This window comes from Chiloscyllium plagiosum, chromosome 18 (genome assembly GCF_004010195.1).
Source record: "Chiloscyllium plagiosum isolate BGI_BamShark_2017 chromosome 18, ASM401019v2, whole genome shotgun sequence".
NCBI lineage: Eukaryota > Metazoa > Chordata > Chondrichthyes > Orectolobiformes > Hemiscylliidae > Chiloscyllium > Chiloscyllium plagiosum.
Window position 1 is genome coordinate 15,432,498 of NC_057727.1, and position 21,270 is coordinate 15,453,767.

General features: G+C 41.0%; 1 protein-coding gene across 4 annotated transcripts in view; it reads right to left on the reverse strand.

Annotated features, from left to right (window-relative positions):
- Positions 1-21,270, reverse strand: part of LOC122558872 (copine-9-like) — a 404,993-nt gene that overhangs the window by 38,066 nt on the left and 345,657 nt on the right. For all 4 annotated transcript variants that reach the window (XM_043707758.1, XM_043707757.1, XM_043707755.1 and 1 more), the window contains 3 exons: positions 20,388-20,449; positions 20,217-20,263; positions 17,976-18,157 (listed from right to left, as the gene is read on the reverse strand). In XM_043707758.1, coding sequence (XP_043563693.1) covers positions 17,976-18,157; positions 20,217-20,263; positions 20,388-20,449 — 291 coding nt within the window. The remainder of the gene's footprint in view (positions 1-17,975; positions 18,158-20,216; positions 20,264-20,387; positions 20,450-21,270) is intronic.

Genomic DNA, 21,270 nt, shown 5'->3' on the forward strand with positions numbered 1-21,270 from the left:
GGTTTAGGGTGAGAGGGGAAAGATATAAAAGAGACCTAAGGGGCAACTTTTTCACGCAGAGGGTGGTATGAGTATGGAATGAGCTGCCAGAGGATGTGGTGGAGGCTGGTACAATTGCAACATTTAAGAGGCATTTGGATGTATATATGAATAGGAAGGGTTTGGAGGGATAAGGGCCGGGTGCTGGCAGGTGGGACTAGATTGGGTTGGGATATCTGGTCGGCATGGACAGGCTGCACTGAAGGGTGTGTTTCCATGCTGTACATCTCTATGACTGTATGACTCTGTCACTCTCACTTCATGACTGAATATTAACTCAAAGAGAGTGAACTGAGTAGATTCATTTGGGGTATCTCTAATGGCAAACAGTACAAATGGGATACTTTTATCCCAATCATTCGGGTAGTCCTGATAGTAAGCTCTCAATATGATCTTCAATGTCTGATGCCACCTTTCTAAAGCTCCCTGGGATTCGCACTGTATTTAAAGTGCTGTATACCTAAGCTATCCATAACCTCCTTAAACAGCCTAGCAGTAAAATGTGACCCTTGGTCCGACTGAATTTCTCTGGATAGCCCATACCGTGTGAAGAAAGCTACTAACTCCTCCACCACCCTTTTTGCCTTGATACTCCAGAATGGAATTGCCTCTGGAAATCTAGTAGACACATCCATTATGGTTTATAATTACTGGTTCCCATTTTTAGTTCTCGGGTGGGGACTTACACAATCAATTATTACCCACATGAAATGTTCTTCAAATGTGGGAATTGGAAACAAAGGTGCTGGTTTATTACCGCCTGTGGCTTACCTACCATTTGACATGTACAGCAAATATTAACCACATCCTTGTGCATTCCAAGCCAATAAAAATGTTTTGTACCTTAGCCTGAGTCTTTCGTACCCCAAGGCGACCTCCTACAGGTGGTTCATGAGCTACTCATAACATCTCCTGTGTGTTTGCTACCAGCAACACAATTTGATGCACTTCAGCCCATTTCTCCTCTGCACTAACCTGTTATGGTCTTCATTTCCGCCTTAGGATTCTTTCTTTTAGATAATAACCCTCCAGAATATTCTCTGACCCCTTTTTGGAGTACGCATCCACATATATATCTTTTATTCTCTTGTCTTGCTATTGCAAGGCTCTTAGTCTTTCAGGGCTAAACACTTCTGAATTAGAGATGCTGGAAAAGCACAGCATTTCAGGCAGCATCCGAGGAGCAGTTTACCTAAACACTTCTGTCTGACCCTCTGCCTATTCAGGTTTTTTCTGCACCATCACGTCAAACTGGGTATCCACTAACTGAACTTCAATTCCTTCATCTTTCTCTTTACTTTTCGCTTCGTGCTGTGACTTATGATTGTGGGATCTGGTTACCACACAGTCTAGGAAAATACCAGGATATTTTTGTTTTAATTCCTCAGTTCCTTAGACTTCTCCACAACAAGGGGTGTCACTCCCACCTTGGATCCTGACAAATCATTCCCAAGAACAAACTGAATTCCTAGAACTGACACTCTGTCAATCACTCCCACTGTAACTTCCCCAGTCTTAAGATGGCAATCCAACCTGATCTTACATAGGCGAAATGCTAAATTTCTGTCCATCTATCCCACAAATTACTACAGTCTCGGATAACAGATCAGAAAGAGCGCATACTCGCCATTTCCTTATATCAGTGGCTTGTTAGATCCTATATCTCTCAAAATTATAACTTCTTGTCCTTCTCCCCCTTTTCTTTCTGAGTAAACTTTACCCACAGAGGCAAATTCTTTTTAGAAATCAGGGACTAACTCCATACCTAGCCCCTGCCTAGGTTGAGCACTCTCCTGCACCTTCTCAGCTTTTCTTGGGGTTTCCTTTACTACCTTCACTAATGCCACCGGCGTAGCTTCTTTTACCACATCTTTTCCCACAACGCCTTTCTTTAACAACCAGCCTGTGACTTTATGTGTCCCACTTTACCACAGTGGAAATATCTGAGGCCTTTCACCTCCTTTCCATCCTCTTGGGCTTCTTTTCTATCCTGTGGTAACTTCTTACCAGTGTTGTCTACTCTTGGTTTCCTAGTGAGGATCCCTCCTTCTCCCAAATTCAATCCTTCACAGGATGAAATTCTGGTTAGAACCTTGTCTTATGCACTAACATGTACTCATCTGCTCATTCTGCTGCCCTTCACACTTCCTGATATTTCTCCTCCTCCACATGAATTCTTACTATTTGTGGAAGTGAACTTTAAAATTCCTCCAGCAGAATAATCTCACACACCCATTGATCAAAATGACTATGTTTAATTCTTTCAAACTCAACATAAGTCTGACCTGGTTCCTTTTTTGTATTTCTGAACCACTGACTATACGCTTCTGGCACCAATTCATAAGCACTTAAAATAGCCTGTTTAACCTCTTCATAATCTCTTGACACCTCATCTGACAGTGCGGCAAATACCTCACTAGCTCTGCCTACCCAGTTTAGTCTGAACTAGCATTACCCATAAATCCTCGGACCACTCCATCTGCCTAGCTAATTTTTCAAATGAAATAAAGAAGGCTTCAACACCTTTCTCATCAATATATATTAGTACCTTCTCTTTTCATCTCCATCCTGTAAACAAGACTTTGCTGACTAAGTTGCAACTGCTCAAGTTCGAATTCTCTCTCATTTTGATCAACTAAGAATCTCTGTCTATTTCCTCTCTCTCTTCCTTTCTTCTCTCTCCCTCTCTCTCTTTATGTTCTAACTCAATTTTCCTCAATTGTAATTTAAGTTTTTTTTACATCCACTGCGCTTATCTGTTTCTCTGACACACCTAAGTGTTTGAATAATTCCCTGACAATTTCAGCTTTACTTTTGTCCTTGGTTAAACCTGAATCTAACTAATTTGCTAATTCTAAAGTTATGGCCTTTTTCTTTCCTTCTAAACTGCCTTGGCAAATTTGAGAATCATCTTCAAATCCCAGAACTTCTTTAACAATTTTAAGAGCCATTTCTCTCACTTTTAATTTAATCAATCACAAGTCACCAAAATTAAACAAATTGTCTCACCTATATTTTGTTTAAAGATCTAGGACACTCACCTGCAAGTGTTTAAATCCGATGAGATTTTTCGTACCTCAAATCTATTCAAATCTGTCTAAACCAGTTCAAATCCTCATGACGAGTCCCCAGCCTGTTACGACATGGGGTAAACTCTACTGCTTATTTTAACCCAGCAACATAGAAAAGATCTATCCTGTACAGTAATCTGTGAAAATTTGAGAGGCTAAGAACTAGTTAAAGTAAAAATAACAACTTAATTTCTTAAAGTATAACAGAGAATAATTAACTAACAACTATTTACAACTCCTTACGCTCACCTAACTTTTACCTTCCCCTTCTACAATATTAGTCTGATAAGCTGGAAGGTTCATTTCCAGACGTTTCATCACCCTACTAGGTAACATCTTCAGTGGGCCTCAGGCAAAGCACTGCACATGACTCCTGCTTTCTAATTATATGTTTGGGTTTCTTTGGGTTGGTGATGTCATTTCCTGTGGTGATGTCATTTCCTGTGGAGATGTCATTTCTTGTTCTTTTTCTCAGGGGGTTAAAATTTACAAAACATAACTTCTTATCTCAAAACCAGGCAGCTTTTGATTCTTCTCTGTATTCCAGTCTTCTTTTCTTCTTGGGGATTCTGCTTCACAGATTCCTGATCGAAAAAGGTACCTCTAAGAGAGCTATTTTTCAGGCAATTTCTGCATGCTGGCTTGGCAGTTCTCCTCCCAACTGTTCATTTTTTCCCCGATCTTATACCCCCCCCCCCCAAAGCATTGTATTGTGTCATTGGCTTTTAAGATTGTCAATATACTAAATTCAAACTTGAAATTTTTGGGGGTATAAATTAAACTGGCCTAATTTTAATCTGTTTTGTCATTTCCAGGCAATACAACTAATCTAGCTTTCGACCAAGTGTTGCATTGATACCCTATTGAGAACACTTGGTGCTGTCATGTAGTTCTGCTAGCTTCTAACTCTCTTAAAGATGCAGTACACCCACATCTTCATAACATAAGTGAACAGTACGTAATAACATATTTACAGCAATTTATCTCAAAATACAAGCCAATGTTGAACATGACAGGATTCCTCAAAGACTGATAAAGCTAACTCGGATGATACGCTGACTGTAGACTGACTTCTTAGACTGTCTCTCAAACAACTGTGGCCAACCAGAGATTGTGCCTTAACAAAAATAGAACTTGCTGGAGAAGCTCAGCAGTCTGGCAGCTTCTGTGACAAGAAAGTAGATTCCATGTAGAATTGCAAAGTTAAATTGCCCATCCCAAAATGTTAGATGTTTGGTTGATGCTAAAGGATCTGATGAATCCATTACAAGATAATGTGCAGCTCTGTCAGCTAAAATATACCAACAAACTAGCACTTTTAATTTCATCACTAGTTTCTAAATGTTTTGAATGTCTGCAATGGCAGCTAACTATACTTAGCCAGCTATCAAAGACACCATTCAGCAGAATAATGTCAATGATTCTGTATTCAGATGACATTAACATATTAATCATTCCATTGTCTAGCACAAACCAAAACTCAAGTGTGCAAGAACAAAATGCATTTTCCTGTACCCTGCAGAAACGAGTGCCAGGAGACTAGTTCCAGGCCTTGGTAATGAGACAAAGTTGATATGTTAACACTATTCCTGAGGTTTGCAAGTTTCTCTGAAGTAAATATCTGGCATATTCTTGACTGATAGAGATGCAGATCCTCCAGGCATGTTCTATACCCTCTAGTGATTAAAGATTACTCTCCTAGGCACTGCTGAGAGAAATGTCATAGTGTGTTAAAATAGCTGTTCTGTTTTTTTCATTATTTGGCATGCTTTTGTTAATTAGTTATAAAAATATCAGGGATGGAGATAAAGGGTTGATTGACAGTTAAGTATCATTCGGTTCGTCATTCATTCTCCAAATGATGTGGACAAGTGGAGCCTCAAGTTGATGGACATATTGGGTGACCAATGGTGGGTGTAAGGGGGTGGGGAAACATGGAAAGTCATTCCAGGAATCCACCCAATCTGTTGACAGTCCCATTGATAGAGTGGGATATCCCCCATCTGTCATAGTGTCTTCACTATGCCAGTTTAGCGTGGTCAGAGGTATTTATATTTATAGAAGCTGGGAAGCTTGCATGTGCAGGCATGGTGAGGGTGGAGGTGGCAGAAGAAATGTCAATGATGGAGATCCTAGAGACTGGTCATGTTTTGCTGGTGGACTCCGTATTGCCTGGTGCACTTGTCTTATTTTATGTTTAAAAAGGCACAATATTGTTGGCGTTTCTCTGGAGGTGAAGTGTAGATAAGTTGCAATGTTCTACATTCACTAATACTTTGAGAGGGAGATTCCAGAATGGGAAGAGAAAGTCGCGAGCTAATACAACAACTCTGTTCACACATCGTAAAATATTCCATTTCCTTGCATTATTTTCCCATAAATGATGAATTGAAGCAATGTTATAGATGCAAGATTTTAGAAAAACAGTGATATTTTAAACTATTCCTCTGAATTTAAGAAAAAACAACATGCTAGAATGTAGGATGGTTAAATCATATTGAACTCTGTCTGGAGATTTGCCGGTGTGACTTTGTTGTCAAGGGGACAAAGGCCTAGAGTGAAACTCATGGAAATTCAAGTGTTAGTTTTCAAACCTTGACGTACAAGGTTTTGCTGAACACAAACTCTCCATCTCAGGTTCAAAGAGAGACCTGGGGAGGAGAACAGTAGACAGTTTTGTGCTATGTCAAGCAGGGGAAAAGACAGTTTTTGTGTTAAACTCCAAACTGAATGCTGGTGAGAACAGATCATCCATTTGTAGAAAAGAGACTTTTTAAGATTTAACGCTTGAGAACTCAACAGAGAATTCCTTGCTGATGAAAGTCAGTTTGAAGGTACTTGAGAAATTGAGTGAAAAGACTTTAAAAGAACACTGGAAAACTTGTTCTTATGCGACAGGGAGAGAGAGCCTATTGAATAGTTGGAAGGAACTTGAATCTATAAGGCTACCTATCTGATTGGAGTTCTAAGTAACATATAAACATGATTTGGAGTTTTCTGTTGTGATAATTAATTAGTGTATAAATGCCTATTTATATGTAGTCCATTTTGATTTTAGTTCATTTATTACAGTAAAAGTCTTAAAACGTAAAATCTTGCCATGTGATGACTTCCCTGTCAGTTGCTGAAGATTCATGTTTATCTTTAAAAGTTTTTCATCTCTATGGAGATTATAATATTGCATGGGAATGGGTAAAAAGTGATTACCGGATTCTGACAAGCTTCTGAGATCGCTGGCCTTTTTGATGATTATTCAAACGTTACAGCTTTTCCTTTCCTCTGAGGGCTCAAATCAATCTTTCCTTACAACTCAATATGTTACATTCTGATGGAGAAAATGTCATTAACTTATTAGATAACTAAACAAAATTAATGTTGTCAATGAGTACACAGGGAAACATTAATTTGAAGATTGTAGTGCTCCACAGAACCTCAACATTTTGTTCTCAGTGAGGTGGATATGATGTGTTGGTAAAACCCATGTTATTGTCTCTTTTTCTGTCAAGGGTAACATTAAGTCTAATTAATTTTAATTACTATATTCCCATGATTGTGTTGCAACATTTGGAAGCTAAAACAAACTGCAGTGAGAATTTATAATTCAACTGACTTCTTACATTACATCTGCTAGTGCATGCTATACCACAGAGGAGTTAGTCTATTTTTGAGTTTTAAACAAATTGACAGCTTACAGATATACAAAGATTCAGGCTTTCAAATCAAGGCTGCAATATTCGGCACTGTCGCAACTGAAGCTCTGGTGCTACAGGAACCAATGAGGTGAAAAATCCCAAGGAACTTGCTTCCAAACATTTCCAGAGCAAACCATGCTAATCACCATGTTGTAGAGGGTGATAATGTGAGAGTTACATGCGTAGAAAGAGCAAGCAGATGGTGCTGCTATCTTGACAGACTGTCTCATTTCAACTTCACTACTTTAGTTAATACCTTCTCTTAAATGTGCACAGCTGAACTTCCAGTTGCATGAGAGACCTTCCACCAATGCTCTTTAAAAGGATCTAAGATGTGCACCTATGTGGGTGAATAGGAAGCACAGAAGGAAGGAAGGCAGTGATGGGGGCTTGTGATGGGTAAGAGCCACTGCAGGATAATACTGAATATATTATTGAGAGTAGTGGACCATGAGCCTTATGGGGAGCTGGGTGCAATCACAGAGTTAGAGTGAATGTGAGATAGCAGAGAGAAGATGGTTGCACTTCCCCAGTGTGGAGCACTGAAGGTCATTCACCTTCGTTTGCCATTACTGCACATTCTTCCAGACTGCGGACAATGCACTGGTCTGGGTGGTTACTTCAGGTCAGAATGGCAACATTTGACATAGTGTGCAGCTGGGGTTTAAATGTGGCACCTGCACTGAGAACGCTAGAAGGACTGGACACCAGTGAGTATTATTCCACTGCTGAAGGCAAGATAACATGACAGCAGTGCGATAGAGGTAAGGTACATACTTAATGAGGGAGGCAGAAGAGAGTTGTGTGAGACAAATCCCTGGAGTTCATAGAGGGAATCCTCCATGAAATGCCACAGAATTGACTCTTAGCTGATTTTTGATAAAATTTGTGTGAACTATATTTTCAGAGAGAAACATAATTTTCTGAAGTCTTAACATTTTGTGAGGAAGGCACTTTTTCCTGGTAGATTTCAAGGTTCAGATGGGACATTCAGCAGTTACACGTATGATGGAGGTTTCCATGGTAGCAGTAACGTGAGACTGCCCAGATGTATGTCACAAATGTCTATATTGTTATCATCTAATATGGTCTGAAGGAATACCTTAAACCTATGGTAAGAGGGAACATATGATGGATATACTAATTTATAGTTAATTAGGTGTTAATTGATTATATAAATATGGGGTGAGTACTTTATGGAGTACTGCTATGGTGGCATAATGACACTGTGCGTAACTCTGAGCTAAGAGGCCGGGATTCAGGTCTCACTTGCTTCAGAGGTGTGTAAATTCACATCTGAGCAGGTTTAATTGGAAAATATATTTTATGGATTATGGTTAATTGAAATAAAGCTCTCACACAAAAGCATAGACTTAGAATCTGTTTGAATACAGTTATCTTTTGGTGTATAAAGTACATGAAATAAGAATCATAACTAGAAGTATTGAGGATCGAGGCATATTTGGCAATTATTGCAGATGACAACAGGTGAGCAATGTAACAGATATAATGAACCCTGAGAATGCCCGAGGAATGTCAGCAGATGTTTCATATGTAACTCAAAATACCATTAAGCAAAGAATTGTCCGAAATGGAATAAAAGGGTTTGGAAATTATGTATGACGTGCATGGTTCAGAAGGTGAAGACGGTGAGACAGATCAGGTAAAGGGAATGTAATTCCGCAAACGTTTTATTAACTGGCAGCATATGGGACCAGGTGTGTGCCAGTTGATCAAATATTCCGGATAATCAAGAAATAAGCTCAATCACAGTAAACCCTAAACCAAGCGAAACTTCAAAACATCAACTTTCCTCAAAAAATCGATATAAAAACATCACCATATCTCCTACAATCAATGTAAAAACACATAATAAGTAACAGAAATGTAATGCAGAGGGTGTACACATCACTGTTATGCTTTATTTACAGCATAAATACTCAGACATTACAGTAAATCATGATATTTGAGGTACATAAGTTTACCAGTTTATCAAAAATGTTGGTTGATATGGACTAGTTAAAACAAATTTTGCCAAAGAGCAAGGTGCTTCAATCAAAAATGATCATTTTATTCAGAGTCATTCAGTATCACTTTGGACATGGATTTATGTTCAGAATTTGTGGACAGTTTGGTTAAAATGCGAACTAGATTCTTAAGATAGTAAGGTCCAAAGTAAGGTTAAGGAATCTGAGAGTTCTACGTCCTTCAGGTTTGGGAATGGGAACATGTTAAAATCCTTTAGGAATGGTGATTCCTTGTAAAGTAGTTGGAATAGACCACTTTAACAGCACATAATGTAAAGTGAAATAGCCTGCATGACAGGAAGGCAGTGTGTAAAAAAGGCTCAAACGAAATTGGACATAGAATACTTCTTCAAAAAACTCAATCAAGTTTGTGAGACATGATTTCCCACACACAAAGCCATGTCGACTATCCCTAATCAGTCCTTGCCTTTCCAAATACATATACATCCTGTCCCTCAGGATTCCCTCCAACAACTTGCCCACCACTGAGGTCAGGCTCACCGGTCTATAGTCTGGCTTCTCTTTACCGCCCTTCTTAAACAGTGGCACCATGTCTGCCAACCTCCAGTTTCCCAGCACCTCACCTGTGACTATTGATGATACAAATATCTCAGCAAGAGGCCCAGCAATCACTTCTCTAGCTTCCCACAGAGTTCTCTATTACACCTGATCAGGTCCTGGGGATTTATCCATCTTTACCCGTTTCAAGACATCCAGCACTTCCTTCTCTGTAATCTGGACATTTTGCAAGATGTCACCATCTATTTCCCTACAGTCTATATCTTTCATATCCTTTTCCACAGTAAATACTGATGCAAAATACTCAATTAGTATCTCCCCCATTTTTTTGCAGCTCCACACAAAGGCTGCCTTGCTGATCTTTGTCACCTCCTCGAAAAATTCAGTCAGGTTAATAAGACTAATTTGTTGTGCTGCACAAGAGTGCTCCTGATGTGAGTATCAATCAGGTGGCCGTCAGGATGAAGGTGGCGTTGGTTGCATTCTTACCCTCCTTATCCGGAGGTTTGTACATGGTGTCCCTGTGAACACGGGCCGTCAGATGAAGTGGAAGATGACTCAAGTTCGGCGAATGGACCACACCTGCGCCATGTACAACAACACAGTGAGTGCCTCACACCTGATGACCACGTTTTTACCTGCAATGGAGAGGGACTGATGGTTCCAAAAGCCCAAGATTTTGTGCACACCATAGCCCCTCTAAACCATATTCCCTAGCACCTTCAGGTCCTGATGGAAAAGCGAATAAAGGATCAGTTGGCCCAGTTCCCAAAGAACATGGCCTCACTCTTGCCTCAATTTACCTTGGCTCCTGAGGTCAGTTCGAACTAGTCACAGAAGCTCATGAGTTTGTGAACTGAAGGCAAATCTGAGCAAAAAGGCTGCATCAAGCTATGTGGAGACCCTCAGAACGCAAACACTCAAGTGTTACTACATACTGAGGTCCTACCTGTACCTGGTATTGCAAAGAATTGGACTGTTCTGAATCTCTCTTACTTAATGGAGAAATTTGCAAAAAGAAACATTTTGACCACAAGTCCATCAGGAAGTGGTCAGCACCCAGAGTCTCCCAGACCCTGTGGGAAAAGGAGAGGGTGGATCCTATCGAGTTGTTCCCTGAGCAGACTGTCAAAGTCATTTGGCAGAATGCCTCATTGCCAGATCTTTCTAACATGCACCAAGACATCACTTGGCTGGTGGTGAGAAGGGCTCTATTTGTGAGATCTTTCGTGTACACCCAGACTGTCTGCTCCATCACACGCTGCCCTGAAAGCAGCCGCCATATTGGGAGGGTGGGGGGGGTTTGGTGTGGGTGGTGTGGGGGTAGAGACTGTCACACATCTCCTTCTGGAATGTGCTTTTGCAAAGGACGTCTGGAGGAAGATGCAGTGGTTCTTGTTGAGGTTCATCCCGAGCAGCTCAGTGACACAGATTTCTGTGCTTTTTTTTTAGATTATTTACAGTGTGGAAACAGGCCCTTTTGCCCAACAATTCCACACTGATCCTCCGAAGAGCAACCCACTCAGACCCATTCTCCTACATTTACCCCTTCACCTAACATTATGGGCAATTTAGCATGGCCAATTCACCTAACCTGCACATTTTTGGACTGTGGGAGGAAACCGGAGCACCCGGAGGAAACCCACGCAGACACGGAGAGAATTTGCAAACTCCACACAGACAGTTGCCTGAGGTGGGAATTGAACCCGGGTCTCTGGCGCTGTGAAGCTGCAGTGCTAACCACTGTGTCTGCTCCCCGGGATGCACACTGAGACAAACATCAATTGCATCAACTCAGTAAAAGACGCTCTGTGGTCTTCCAGAACAAGGTATTGATCTCAACTGAGGTGTTGCAGACTAGCACATTCCCAGGTTCAGGAACATGTGCTGAGGGATGCATTAAAGCTTGCGGCAGCTGCTGCCCAGGCTCACTGGGGAAAGGCCACTGTCTGAGGTCTTTCTGCCAAAGTAAAATAGGGTCCTTTATTATCAGACCCTCCTAGTGCCTCAAATATAATCTTGTACAAGTAAGAGATGCCTTTGGTTTGTTTGCTGGATAGAGTCAAACTCCAATGTTTGTTTTCTCATGCACTACTGTGCAAAACCAAACTGTTTTAGAGACTATGTATGTATATAAAGATATTTTTATGAACAAAATATATCTTCAAAATTAAGATATTAATCAGGTGATTTTTTTTTACCCTTGTGTTCTTTTTTTAAAACTGTTTCATTTCCTTATGGTTTTAGAGCAGTTGGAATTTGATTATGATGCAGGGTGGAGTATTTGGAGTGTTGTTTGGAGGGTAATATATTTAGTAAGCCTCTGGGTTGGTAAATAATAGCTGTAATTTAAGTAAGCAGCTAATATTTATTTATTTATTTATCTAGTAGTCACTAGAAATGGCAGATTGTGGCGGGTATGCTTCTCTTGTGAGAAGTGGGAAATCAGGGACAGTTCGATCATCCCTGACAACCACATCTGCAAGAAGTGTGTCCACCTACACTTCCTCTTGGAATGCATGCTTTGATTGGAGTGATAGTGGGACTCCGTAGGAGCCTGCAGGAGGTGGAAAGCATCATGGATAGGAGTTTCAGGAATGTGGCAAGACCCAAAGTTGAAGCACAAAAACAGAAACGTCTGACAAAGCTCAGCGCAAGTGTGTCAGCATCTGTGAAGAGAAATCAGAGTCAACGTTTCGGGTCTGGTGACATTTCCTTGGAACTGGGTTGAAGCAGACCACGAGGAGGAGCAGGCGTTCAGTGCAGGAGATTCCTGTGATTCTTTCCCTCTCAAACAAGTATACCATTTTGGATACTGTTGTTGGTGGATGGCCTATCAGGGGATGCCGACATCAGTAGTTAGAAAGGTGGCACCATAACTGGTTCTGTTGAACAACAGGGAGCAGTGGTAGCCAGGGACTGTAGAGTCAAGGGCACAGATTGGTGTTTCTGTGGCCCCAGCCAGACTCCAGAATGGTGCATTGCCTCCATGGTGACAGGAGCGGGCACTGGATATTCTGAAAGAGGATGGTGAACAGTCAGCGGTCGTGGTCCAAATCGGAAGTAACGACATTGGCAGGAAGGATTATGAAATCCTGCAAAAGGAATTTAGGCAGAAAGTTAAACAAGTAGCACCTCTATGCCACTTGCTAGTGAGGCCAGTAATAGAAAGGTAGCACTGCTGAATATGTAGCTTAAGAAGTGGTCAGGATGGACTGATTCAGATATCTGAATCATTGGGATCTCTTCCAGGGTAAGTGGGAAACTGGAGGGTCACCAATATCATTGTGGGAGATTTGCTAGATGGGTTAAACCAGGGTGGCATTGTGTGGTGGAAACCAGAGCAGGTAGAGGTAAATAAGATCAACAAGCAGGGCCAGTTTAATAAACAGGATCAGACTATAAAAGGTGCATTCAACAAGATGGGATGGAGAAAATATTAAAACCTTCTGAATAACAGGATATAGTATACAGCCAAAATTAGAGTTCATGATATAAATGCACAGAATGTAAGGAACACATTAAAAGAGCTGCAAGCACAGATTCAAATTTGAAGCTATGAGATTGTAGCCATTACAGAGACACAGCTGCAGGATTGTCAGGACTGGGAACTAAACAGGGTATAAGGTTTACAGGAGGGACAGAGAAAACACCAAGGGAGTACAGTAGCATTTCTGATTAGAAACAGAATCACTTCAATGGTGAGGGAGGATGGAATGAGGGGAAAGCACCCAGTGGAGACCTTATCGAAATAGGTGGAATGGGCTATTTGGCCCTTTGAGATTATGAGTGGAACTGAGGAGATGTAAAGGAACTAAAACCACAATAGATGTCATTCATAGTATCTCAGATGTGCTCGATTGTGTAAATGCTAAAATAAGGCACTGTGTAGCAAAGGCAGATTGGTATTAATTGAGAAATTTTAATCTTAACATTGGCTGAGAGAGCCAGACAAGCACCTGCCAGAAAGGTTGTGAATTTCTAGAGTGTGTCCGGTATAGTTTTCTACAGCAGTATATCTTGGATGCAACAAGGGAACAAGCAATATTGGATCCAGAATGAGCAATGAGTCTGACTTAAGTCATGACCTAACTGTTAGTATTTGTCACATATTGATCATAATATGATTGAGTTTCATGTAGTGTCTGTAATAAATAAGCAAAGATCAGATACTAAAATTTTGGATTTAAGTAAGGCAGACTTTAATGGGATGAGGCAGAGACCATCCACAGTAAACAGGAAGTTCTGATAATAGGTAAAACAACCTCAAAGAAACATTTAATGCTATTGAGAATCAGTTTGCACCCATGAGAAGGAACAGCTCCACCTTATAAATAAAAAGCACGGACATCCAAGGAGGTAAAGGACAAAATCCAATTACAAGAAAGAGCTTATAAAAAAATGCAAAGAACAGGACAGATCCTACATAATGAGACCAATACAAAGACCAACAAAGGGCCACAAATCGGCTTATAAGAGTGATTAAAATGGATTATGAAAGGAAACCTGCAAAGGACATAAAAGACAATTTGTAGTTATGTAAAGGGAAAGCGGCTGAGTAAAAGTACTATTGGCCAACTGAAGGCTGAGTGAGGATGTTGTCAATGACCATGGGGAAATGGCATCATGCTGAACGATTATTTTGCTTCATTATTCACAGCAGAAAAATGAGGATAACTTGCTAGGACTCTCAAAGAAATTAACAGAGGATCAGGCACAGGGTCTAAGTAAAATTAGCCTAAGTAAATCATCAATGTTGAGGTATTGAATGGGAACTGAAGAGTGACAAATCCCCAGGGCCTGATGGTTTCCATCCACGGGTGTTAAAGAAGGTAGGAGAGTACATTGCTAATGCCCTAACCATAATCTTTAAGATCTCCCTGGATTCAGGAGTTCTACCTCTCGATTGGAAATTTTCTCATGTCACTACACTCTTTAAGAAGTCTGACAGAAGGAAACCAGGGAATTATAGACAAGTTAGCCTAACATCTACAATGGGGAAATTGTTGGATTCTATAATCAAGGGTAACTGATCACCTTGAAAATATTTTGGTTATCAGAAAAAGTCAGCATGGATTCATAAAGGGTAGGTCATGTCTGACAAATCCCACAGAATTTTGAAGAGGTGGTAAAGGTGGCAGTCAAATGTAATTCAATATATGTTGTTTATATGGATCTTTGATGAAGTCCCACACAAGATACTGTTAGCTAAGATGGAAATCCATAGAAACCAGGGCAAATTACTGACTTGGATAGGAAATTGGTTGGATGGCACGAAACAGAGAGTTGGAATAATGGGTAAATACTCAAATTGGCAGGACATAACTAGAAGTATCCCACATGGATCTGCGTTGAGACCTCAATTGTTCACAATATTAATTATTTGACTAAAAAGTCAAATATCCAAATTTGCTGATGCCACAATTGAGGCAGCATTATACACAGTGTTGATGACTACATAAATTTACAACAGGATATTTATAGATTAGGTAAATGGGCAAATCTTTGGCAGATGAATTTTAATATAAACAAGTGTAAGATTATCTGTTTTGGACTGAAGCAGGATAGATCAGGGTATTTTTCACAAGGCACACCAAGTTAATTACAGTGGATGTCCAATGAGATTTGGAGGTTCAGGTTGTGGCTCTTTAAAACGGCACCAATAAGTGCAGCCAAATGGTTAAGAAGGCTGATGGTTTGCTGGCCTTCATATCTAAAGGACTGGAGTATAGGGTCACAAACATGATATAAACTCTAGTCAGACCCTACTAAGACCTGTGAGCAGATCCGGGCATCATGCCTTAGCAAGGAGGTAGTTCAAAACAGGTTTACCCAGATAATACCTGGACTTTAGGGGTTAATTTATGAGGAGAGACTACACAAATTAGGCCTTTGTTCTCTTGAATTTAGAAGGTTAATCAAGGTCTTCTGAATATTAATAGAGAAAAATAGGATAGATAATGATAACGATTTCTACTGGTATAAGATTCTAGAAAGAGGAAGCACAGCCTAAGAATTAGGGCCAGGTCATTCAGGAGAGTTGTTAAAGTACTTGGAGGTTTGGAACTTTCTTCCTCAAATGGCAGTTTGTACTGGAACGTCCTTCAGAGGGTTGGTGTAAATTTGATGGGCTGAAGGGCCTGCTTCCACACTGGAGGGATTCTAGGATTCTAATTAGTTATAAAGTGACAAGTGGTTCTGAAACAGGACAGCAGAGTCATTACTGACTTGTTCATCATGCAATCTGTGAGCTCTCTGAGTGCAATATAGCCAGGTTAAAATGATGGCAGAAATGAGCTGAGTTATTAGCCCGTCACTCACTGTCTGGGAAAAGACTGATTCTGCTGCTATGGCAGAGAGAAGTAATTTTGACTATTGTGAGTTTCAGTCTCACTGAGGGTAGATTTCTTTTGTGTGCTGTATGTAGCTCAATCTGTGCAAAATAGACCATGACATTGTTCATGATTACACAACGAACAAATCTTGATCCATTGTGTTGCCAATAGCTTGCTGTAACGGGCACTGGATTTTAAAAGAAAATTTGACAAAAGTCAATGAACTTTAGCCTCAAGACAGTAATGAACTATTCTAAGCTAAACTTCCTTTTTTTAAAAAAGAGTTCTGTCCGCCAAAAGACTGTAAGTTCTCAGCCCTTTGCATTGAAAATTCTGGGAAGAGCAGTAGGATTAGTGAAATGGATCACCCTTGAGCCTGGGTCATCATTACATTCCGAAGCTAGGGGTGATGTTAATATGGCTATAAAACAGTGGAGCATGTCAGAAAAAAATATAACTTGCAACAAAGGCGGTTGTACAGGACATTGGTTAGACACTTTTGGAATACTGCATTCCATTCCGGTCTCCCTGCTATAGGAAAGATCTTGTAAAATTTGAAAGGGTACTGAAAAGATTCACAAAGATGTTGCCGGGGTAGGGGTCTTGAGCTACAGGGATAGACTGAATAGGCTGGGGCTGTTTTTCTAGCAATTTTCCTTGGAGCATCAAAGATTGAGGGGTGATCTTACAGAGGTTTTTAAAATCATGAGGAGCATGGATAGGGTGAATAGCCAAGGTCTTTTTCCCAGGGGAGGGGAGGCCAAAATTAGAGGGCATAGATTTAAGGTGAGAGGGAAAGATTTAAAAGGGACTGAAGGGGCAATGTTTTCACGCAGAAGGTGGTGTGTGAATGGAATGAGCTGTCAGGAAGTAGAGGAGGCTGGTACAATTACAACATTTAAAAGGCATCTAGATGAGTATATGAATAGGAAGGATTTTGAGGGATATGGGCCAAATGCTGGCAAATGGGACGAGATTAGTTTAGATTTTGGACAGCAGAGACGAGTTGGACAGAAGCATCTCTTTCAATGCTGTAAATCTCTATGACTCTAAAACTTGTGACCTTTTCCATGGCATGCACAATTCCATCTTCCCCAAACTGATGAGGTTACTCCTCAATCTGTTTAATTTTAGTCTAAGCGATAAATTGAGATACCCATGGATTTGGAAGAATTGCAGATTTTAACCCCCGCTCACACAATTACGCTCTCCAAGGCTTGAGGACAATGTAAATCATGCTAGGTGCAAAGGGCTCTGGAAAAGCACACCCATTCAGGCAGCATCCGAGAGTCAATGTTACGGGCATAAGCTCTTCATCAGGAATGAGAGGAATGAGGCTTGTGGGCCAAGGAGGCTGAGAGATAAATGGGAGGGGGGGGGGGGGGGGGGTGGGGGTGGGGCTGGGAGCAAGGTTGCCATTTTTTGATGTGAGGACTAGATTAAAATTGTTCACATAAAGTCTGTTTGAAGGTATGTATATATGTATTAACTAACCTTCAATCTTATCATCTGGTTTCACTTTAAATATTTTTTAAAGTAACCATGATGCACTTGGAGGTGGCTGCCAGATAATTTTGCAATTTCAAGCTTGTCAAGTATCTGAAAGTTTCCAAAATGGATGACAAAGGGACTTACATTGTTGACATGGGGGACTTTCCCCACTTATTAAATCTAGGCTTCTTCCAAGAACAATGGGAACTTTTGGTTCAATATTATTGTCAAATAACAAAACTCTACATTCTCATTGTAAGAGAATACAAATCTCTCTCCTCCCCATCTCTCTCTCTCTCTCTTCAGGTATGAGGAAAAAGGGTAACAGCCTGACTCCTCCTTCTCTCTGAAATCTCTCTCAAAAGCAGAAGCATACCTGGCATTAGCAAAGATATTTGAAGTGTATGGGCGTGTGTTACTGAAATTGAAATCTTTACATAATTAACTGGAAAAATCCATTTGCCCTATTTCTTTTACACCAACCTACACATCGTTAAGTACACACTAAAGTAGCAGTATTAAAACCTTCTAAACTTTCAAATTTTGTTATAACTAACTCAAGAGGATGAAGAAAGGATTCAGTTCATCCTCCTCAAAATTCACAGAGGACAAAAAAGTTCTTCCTCCAAATGTAGCAAAGAAAGCTTTGCACCTCTTTCGTCCTATGGCAAGGCATAACAGCAATGAACAAGAGCGGGAAAGCTTGGGTAGGCATAGCATTTGCTGCTAAATTCTGTGTGAAAATATTCCCAGACTACATGTGCTTCCTCACTGTTGCTCTCCAGTATAATATTTACCTACCAGTGGAAATTCATGGGATACTTTCCCATCTGGTGGTAGCTTCGCTCCAAATCCTAATGCTGGAAAGAGCTTGTCACTGTCGTAGTCCTGAATGATCTCTCCAACTGCTTTTAATGCCATGGCATATGCATTCATCTGATATGGGTTCATGTAGTGAAGGGAAGTGGGCTGTGAAGGGTTTCCTGCATGAGAAACGAAACATGATATAGAAAAGAACCAAATCAAATCACTCTCTTTACATAAAAGCAAGGATAATGGAGATTACTTATATTGCATACAAAAATAAAAAAATACACAAAAGATTATTATAATTTGAACATTATTTCAGTGTTATTGTTTGAAATCAATTTAAACCAGAGGTTTACTTAAGCTTAAACAAATTTAGCAAAGTTTGAGTTTTATTGTTCACCACACGTAAATGTTATAGTTTCACTGCTCTCCTCAAATAAATTTTATCGAAAGTATAATTTCTGTATTTCATTATTTTAAACAACTGTGACCTCTGACATTCTTCTCATGTAGTAGCATTATGGTAATATCTTATTTATCGCATTAACAACCCTTAAAGTCAAAGAATGTGGCTCTGAAAAAGCACAGCCATTCAGGCAGCATCCGAGAGTCAATGTTTCGGGCATAAGCTCTTCATCAAGAATGAGGCTTGTGGGCCAAGGAGGCTGAGAGATAAATGGGAGGGGGGTGGGGCTGGGAGCAAGGTTGCTGGGAATGCGATAGAGGGCGGTGCTAAATTGGAAAGTTGAGACTGGGATACGGTAGGAGGAGGGGAAATGGGGAATCTGGTTAAATCCACATTCATCCCATGTGGTTAGAGATCCCAAGGTGGAAGATGAGGCTTTCTTCCTCCAGGTGTTGGGTGGTCAGGGTTTGGCAATGGAGGAGGCCCAAGACCTGCATGTTGTTGGGGAAGTGGGAGGGGGATTTAAAGTGTTCAGCCACGGAGTGGTGGGGTTGGTTGGTGCGGGTGTCCCAGAGATGTTCTCTGAAACGATCCACAAGTTTCCCAGAGATGTTGTCTGGGAACACCCAACACGGGTTCAGGGTCACGGAACTAGGGTAGGGGGCTGGGTCTGGATGGGATGCTGTTTGGACTCAATGGATTGAATGGTCACTTTCACACAAAGGGATTCTATGATTTTTCGCTTCTGATCCTAAAGTATGTTTGTTAATGACCACTTCCCAGATGATCCAGCAGCAAGAAAGCAAGTGTTTTTTTTCAATTTTCTTTTCACAGGGTGAGGATTGTGGCGGTTAGTGGGGGAGGATCTGGGGAGTTGGAGGTGAGGGGAGGGTATGGTTTTGTCTGTGCCTCCGATTGTCCCTATTGAGGAAGTTGAAGGACTCTGTTCAACCCGCCAGGCTTCCCAGTCAGAAGACTAGCCACTGTTCTCACTCATCAAGAGGTAGCTAATCAGGGAGGGGGCAATTTGAATACCTTAAGTGGTCACTTAAGGACCTTAATTACTGATATGTTGAGAAAGTCCACAATGGATCTTGCTACCTACCACTTAATTGCTGAGGTGGTGAGGAGACCATGAGTTTCTTTCCAGAGCTAAGTTGCCTGATTCTTTCATAGAATCATAGAATCCCTGGAATCATAGAATCCCTACAGTGTGGAAACAGGCCATTAGGCCCAACAAATCCACACCCAGCCAGACCCATTCCCCTACCCTATTATGCTACATTTCCCCTGACTAATGTACCTAACCTACACATCCCTGAACACTATGGGCAATTTTGCACGGCCAATTTACCTGACCTGCACATCTTGGATTGTGGGAGAAACCCCGAGCACCCCGAGGAAACCCACACAGGGGAGAATGTGTAAACTTTGCACAGACTGGAATTGAACCCACACCCCGGCGCTGTGAGGCAGCAGTGCAACCACTGAGCCACTGTGCCACACTGTCCTGCCCTCACTAGCTCCAGAGACGTTATGAGTCCACCTGTATAAAATCCCATCTGACTGACAAATCCCCTTCAGGGAAGGAAATCTGTTCTCCTTATCTAATCGAATCTCTCTGTGGCTATAGACCCATTGCAACATAACTGACTGTGCACTGAGCTGACGAGCGAGCCAATTAATTATATTCAACAAATCAGCTTGCCAAGGCAAATTAGGGATGGGCAATAAATGCAGGTCTTGACAGTAATGGCTGCATGACATTAATGAATAATAGAAGGCATGGCTGAAGTGTGCAACTTCAATTTTTCTTTCAAACTCACCATTAGATGCAGTGAAATCTATCGCCACGGTGAAATTTAGCTGAGTTCTGAAAGAGAGTTAAGAACGACGGTGTTCAACACAGTTTAGATGACTGAAGATGTAGCTTATTTTTGAACAAAAGGGCGAATGATTAACCAGCCTACACGTATAAAAATGAGTTTGATCCATACCCGCCTTTAATGTAATCCAAAAATGTGAAATCAGATTCCACTTTAAAAGAAAGAAGAGTCACCTAGTGAAAAAAAACATAACCTGTCAGCATGAAAAGCTTTCACAGTATTACAGGTCTAATAACATAGAAAGCATTATTATATATTCTTACACCTAGTGACATGGATTTATTTCACAATAATGTTGGATCTTTCAGCTCTTCGATACTAGAAGGCAAAAGACTGCATTAAATCATGATCCCTGTGTAGATTTTTCATGTGCCAGGACAACAAATCAAAAAGTTATATTCCTTCTCCAGATATTATTGCTCTGCAGTAAAAAAGCATTTTAAGCCTGAAGATAGCCAGTTTTGTTCCACTTTCCAGGTGCTGTCAACTGTAATTTTTAATTAATAAGTCCAAGACTTCTCTAAGTGGGATCAGTCACCTACTGCAATCAGATAAATGTATCTGGAAGAGTATCAAAAAACAATGTCCTGATTAGTGTAAGCATCAAAGCATCAACCCTGCAGACTGTGTGTGAGAATTAGGTGAGAAAGTGAGGTCTGCAGATGCTGGAGATCAGAGCTGAAAATGTGTTGCTGGAAAAGCGCAGCAGGTCAGGCAGCATCCAGGGAACAGGAGAATCGACGTTTCGGGCATAAGCCCTTCTTCAGGAATGAGGAAAGTTTGTCCAGCAGGCTAAGATAAAAGGTAGGGAGGAGGGACTTGGGGGAGGGCCGTCGGATATGTGATAGGTTGAAAGAGGTCAAGGTGAGGACCAGTTCCAAAAACGCACAACCCAGATGGCCTCCTTCTTCAAGGACCGCAACTTCCCCCCCGACATGGTCGATGATGCCCTCCACCGCATCTCTTCCACTTCCCGCTCCTCCGCCCTTGAGCC